The sequence below is a fragment of the Nicotiana sylvestris genome, chromosome 11, assembly GCF_000393655.2.
Source record: "Nicotiana sylvestris chromosome 11, ASM39365v2, whole genome shotgun sequence".
NCBI classification, from domain to species: domain Eukaryota; kingdom Viridiplantae; phylum Streptophyta; class Magnoliopsida; order Solanales; family Solanaceae; genus Nicotiana; species Nicotiana sylvestris.
In genome coordinates, this window is record NC_091067.1 from 115,987,442 (window position 1) to 115,993,230 (window position 5,789).

A 5,789-nucleotide genomic window follows, 5' to 3' on the forward strand; every position below is an offset into this window, starting at 1 on the left:
GAAGAGGATAGAGAGGCTATTTCTGGGAGACTCTCGGATTAATAGAAGAGACAATAATATCAGAAAAGGAACAAAAAAAAGGCATGTAACAACAAAAAATGCCAGAAAGAAAATAGCAATAACGAATAAGTGAAAGGATAATAACACAAGCTATGCAAAACAACAATGTGAGCACAACATACATCGCTAACAAACCTAAACAAAATTGTATCAGACTACCCGGTACAAAATGGGAAGAACTCTCGACTACCCCTAGCCTACCACCCTAATGCTCGACCTCCATATGTTCCTATCAAGAGCCATGTCCTCGAAAATTTGAAGTCGCCCCATGTCCTTCCTGATCGCTTCGTCCCAATACTTCTTAGGCCGTCCTCTACCTCTTCTCGTCCCTGCCAAAGTCAACCGCTCACACCTCCTAACCAGTGCATCTAGGTTTCTCCTCTGCACATGTCCGAACCATCTAAGTCGCACTTCCCGCATCTTGTCGTCCACGGGAGCCATGCCCGACCTCTCCCGAATATCTTCATTCCTAATCTTATCTAGCCTAGCGTGCCCACACATCCATCTCAACATCCTTATTTCTGCTACTTTCATCTTCTGGATATGTGAATTCTTGACTGGCCAACACTTAGCTCCATACAACATGGCCCGTCTAACCACCGCTCTATATAGCTTACCTTTGAGTTTCGATGGCATATTCCTGTCACACAGGACTCCAGATGCTGACCTTCATTTCATCCACCCCACCCTTATACGGTACATAACGTCCCCGTTGATCTCCCCATCTCCCTGGATAATTGACCCTAAGTACTTAAAACTTTCTCTCTTGAGGATGACTTGTGAGGCAAGCCTGACTTCCACATCCGCTTCCCCCCATCACGTGTTGAACTTACATTCCACATATTCCGTCTTAGTCCTACTCAATTTGAAATTTTTAGACTCCAGGGCCTGCGTCCACACCTCCAGTCTCCCATTAACGTCGTTTCGCGTCTCATCAATCAGAACTATATTATCAGCGAACAACATACACCATGGAACCTCTCCTTGGATATGGTGTGTCAATGCGTCCATCGCCAAAGCAAATAAGAACGGGCTGAGCACAGATCCTTGGTTTAATCTCATAACCACAGGAAAAGGCTCTGAGTCACCTCCTACAGTCCTAACCCGAGTCATAGCTCCATCATACATATCCTTTATCACCTTAATGTAAGCCACCGACACACCTTTCACCTCCAGATACCTCCAAAAGACGTCCCTGAGGACTTTGTTATATGCCTTCTCTAGGTCAACAAACACCATATAAAAATCCCTCTTCCTATCCTTGTATAGTTCCACCAACCTCCTGATAAGGTGGATAGCCTCCGTAGTAGAACGACCCGGCGTGAACCCAAACTAGTTTTCCGATATAGACACCACCCTCCTTATCCTCCCTTCTATAACCTTGAAAACCTTGCACAACCTCCTATCACACCTGTCACACCTCCCTTTTACCTGCGCCACAGGGGCGCATGAGAGTTTTTCCAATTAAAGGACAATCGAAACGGGATTTATTATTTAATTCAGAGTCGCCACTTGAGAGATTTATGGTGACCCAAGTCACCGGTTGAATCCCGAATCGAGGAAAAGATTGACTCTGTATTACAGGCCATTTTTATCATTATCTAGACTGAAAATCTGACTGCCTAGGCCATTTTATCATTATCTAGACTGAAAATCTGAAGCTACTAGCTAGAATTTGAGTTTTTACTCTAAGAGGCTTCCATGAAATAGTACTTTTTGGTTTTGTGCTATGTTTTTTTTTGGTTTTTCTGAAAAGTTTAGATCTAAAAGAGTTTTAGAATTCCAGATCTAGCTTTTGGATCTGAATTTCAAATTTGCAGCTTGTGGAGACTGTGGGAATTTTAGGGAATTTTTTCAGAGATTCCAAAAAAAAAAAACCTTCAGATTGCTATCCCTCCTATAAGGTTTGCCCAAAAAAAGCCAGACCAGACTAAAAAAGGATCCCCCTAACTCTGTCCTAAGTCCCTCCATCTTATACCCAAACACTGACCTTGCCAGCCTGTAAGAACACTAGGCAGAATTAAGAAACTAATTCTGCCCATGATACCTTTAGCACTCCACTAGAGTATGTTTTGTTCCCCACTAACCCTTTTATTTATTTAAAGTTCAAGCAGGTATGGGCAACATATTTAATCAATCCCTTTTAAGCCTTTCATACCATTATGTTTTGTTCCCCATTAACACCAAACAATTGCATTAGTTTAATGGTACTTTAGTACCCTACTGTCAGACCATTCAACTTAAACCATTTTCAAACCTTTTAAACTCAGTTAGTAATTCAAGATATCAAATCAAATGGCATAAAAAATGAAGACTAAGGGTTCAGGGCGGCACATATTAAACTAACTATATTGGGGAACCAATCATATTTAGCTCAGCAACAAATGAACTGAAATCAACTAGACGAGCATACACCTTAATTAAATTGGGATACAAAAGAAAAAACAGCCAGAAGAGCTTTAAGGGGATTGACAGATTTAGGATAACAAATGACCAATAAATTCAGTTCAATGTGATGAACTGAATATACCAACAGGCTCAGTTCTAAGTTCAAATATACCAACAGGCTCATTTCAACACAAAATTTAGAACACAAACGAAGCAGGGGGGGGGGGAAACAGACTGGAATGAACTATGAAATCAAAACCAAAATTAAACTATTATTGTGTTAAACTAACACTCAAACCTACCGGACTAATTGACGAAACTTATTCAATTGATTAAACTATTATAACATATAATCAACAATAGAAAATTTGGACCAAGAAAAAGGTCCGAAGAGAGGAGGAGGAAAATCATTGACAAAACCGGATTACAATGAAACTTTAAACGGATAAACACCAAACAACAAAAAAATGAAAAAGAAATGGAAAGGAAATACCTCAAATCTATAGACCGAACTCCAATCAGTTTGACCTTCGACTTGAACCTTTTTGAGGTAAAAACGAACTTCAATCGAGTGTTCTCGATTGAGAACACTCGACTAAAGTCGATTAAAACCCCAATTTCTTTTTCCCCTAGGACCGACTCCAGGTTTGGTTCTTCTAGGGTTATTCAATCGATTTACAATTCGCCCAGTTCTGGCAAGATTCGAGCCAAAGTAGGGGTGGTTTGGGAACGAGGGAGGTCAGGTGGAGTTGGGGTGTGAACTTGGGACTGGTTGTGTAGGTTTAGGGTTTTGCTCGAATCTTCAATTGAAGATTCGAAACAAACCGAAATGATTCGAGGTAAAAGGGGTAGAGATTTGTGTTGAGGGTGGTTAGAAGGTTCAGGGGTGTTATTTTCACGGCCATCGGAGCCGGCGCCGCCGGGTTTTCAGGCGAAGGGAATGAGGGCAGCTAGGGTTTGGGGGGGCGTCTCTGAAGGGTCTGAGAGAGACGATGGGGCGAGAGGGGTTTGGTTTGGGGGGGTGGGGCATGGTTTGGATCCCTTATATACATACGTGGGGATTGGATCCAAGTCGTTTGATCAAGTAAGATCAATGGCTTGGATCAATTCCCTTATAGGAAACAATGTCGTTTGGTTTCGTTGGGGGACTGGGTCGATCCGGGGACAAATGGATCGGGTTGTGGGGATTGTGCTGAGGCGTTGGATCAAAACGATTCAACGGTTGGGATTTGTTGATCCTGAAACGCTGTCGTTTCGATTGAGCTGATGGTGGGGTAAAAACCGGGTATTGGGGTGTTCGAATTGGGCTGTAAGGATTTGGGCCTTGGGGATTTAAATTAATTTGGGCCCAATTCCGATTTCTTTTTCTATTTTTGTTCTTTTCTACTTATTTCCTTTTTAATTCCTAAATTACAACCAAAATCCTAAATTAAATCATAAAATCGACAATTAGCTTAAAATATTAGCTCTTAATAATAATTATAACACGAAATTAAACAGCAATAAAGATAAAATCACACAATTTGGACATTAAATGCTAAAAATGAAAATTACATATTTTTGTGATTTTTCCATTTTGTAAAACAAACTTGATTGTTTAATTAATTCCTAAATTGTAAAATTAAATCCTAAATGCACATGCAACACATATTTTTGTATTTTTCTTAATTAAAATAGAAATAAACATGCACAGACAAAATTTAAATAAATCACAAACAACACAAAACCATTTTATTTTGAATTTTTGGGAGTAGTTCTCGTAGGGCAAAAATCACGTGCTCACAACACCTCCTGAGGAGGAGATAGTCAATCTGAGTCTTAGCTACCACACTCCGAAAAGTAACCAAATGTTCCTCCCTCTTCAGAAACATAGAGTTCATGATCACCAACTCAAAAGCTCTAGCGAAATACAATAGTGAGGTACCACCCTCGTTCCTATCACCAAAGCCGAAGCCACCGTGCACCTCACCATAGTCACCAACAGACGACCCAATATGACCATTAAAATCCCTTCCTATGAATAGCTTCTCTGTAGGCGAAATACCCCGTACCACCTCATCCAGTGCCTCATAGAAGTGCCTTTTAGCCTCATCGTCCAAGCCCGTTTGTGGCGTGTAAGCGCTAATGACATTTAGAGTACTCCCTCCAACTACTACCTTAATCTCCATCAATCTGTCATTTACCTATCTAACCTCTACCGCCGACTCTCTAAACTCCCTATCCACCAAAATGCTCACTCCGTTCTTGCCCTTCACGACTCTTGAGAACCACAATTTATACCCGTCTACATTCCTCGCCTTTGATCCTACCCACCTAGTCTCCTACACATACGCTATATTGACCCTCCTCTTTTAGAGAATCTTCGCCAGCTCTATAAACTTACCCGTCAATGTCCCTATATTCCACGATCTAATTCTCAACCTACAGGCTACCTTGTTCCCTTTACCCTCTTTGGGTCCCTCCCACTCCCTGACCCTTGCCCTACCCCCTCCCCACCACCCGACCTCCCTGAGGACATGACCCTACTCTGCCATTACAAACCACAGCCTCTATACCTACAAAGGTCTAAAAATAAAAAAAAGAGAAAACACCACACAAAACAACAAAGGGAGCAAATAGTAGCTACTAGCTCACTAGACTGACTAGACTAGTACGAAATACTACGACAACAATGTAATTAACACAGGAGACAAAGAAACATGAGGCAGGAGGTACCAATTTCCGCGAATAGAACCTGGAACTCTCGACTTCGTATACTTCCGATGCTGCAGAACTCGACGTATAGCTGCTACTCTACTGCTTGAACGCGTGCACCTCCCAAAAGTGATACCTTGAAGGAGAGCTATTGGAATCCAGAAGTGTATTTCAGTGTTGTTTGTACTTGGATTCCTCTGTTTATAAAAGGAAAATTCATATTTGTATATAGGAAAAATATGATCAAATAAGTTTATCAAATATGAAAGCTATTTTAAAAGGCGAACGACATTTCGCAAAGAGCGTTCATGCTTTTAATACAATATAGATAGATATAGATTAGCTAGGAGTTTAGATAAATTCCGTTTTTGTTTAAATTATATATTTATAAAAATTTATTAAATATATAAAAATATTTAATCATAAACTTAATAACTAAAATGAATTATGAGCTTATTACTAAATTCAACATTTATAAACTTTAAATTCTGACTTCACTTACGTTAGAAAGTCGCGACCAAATATGATCTCGTGCTGCTTCACAAACCCATTTGCGTCGACTCTCATTTATACCAACATTAAATAAAATTTTCCATGGTATGTGTGAGCACGTGATTTTTGTTTCCACGACAATTACTCCAAAAGAA

At 40.3% G+C, this 5,789-nt stretch overlaps 1 protein-coding gene across 1 annotated transcript; it reads right to left on the reverse strand.

The window, feature by feature from the left end:
- Positions 1-1,948: 1,948 nt before the first annotated feature.
- LOC138881531 (uncharacterized) lies at positions 1,949-4,616 on the reverse strand. The gene is made up of 3 exons (XM_070161765.1): positions 4,293-4,616; positions 2,051-2,059; positions 1,949-1,957 (listed from the first exon to the last, which is right to left on the reverse strand). Exons 1-3 carry the CDS (start codon positions 4,614-4,616, stop codon positions 1,949-1,951), a joined length of 342 nt encoding a protein of 113 aa, XP_070017866.1.
- Positions 4,617-5,789: the final 1,173 nt, after the last annotated feature.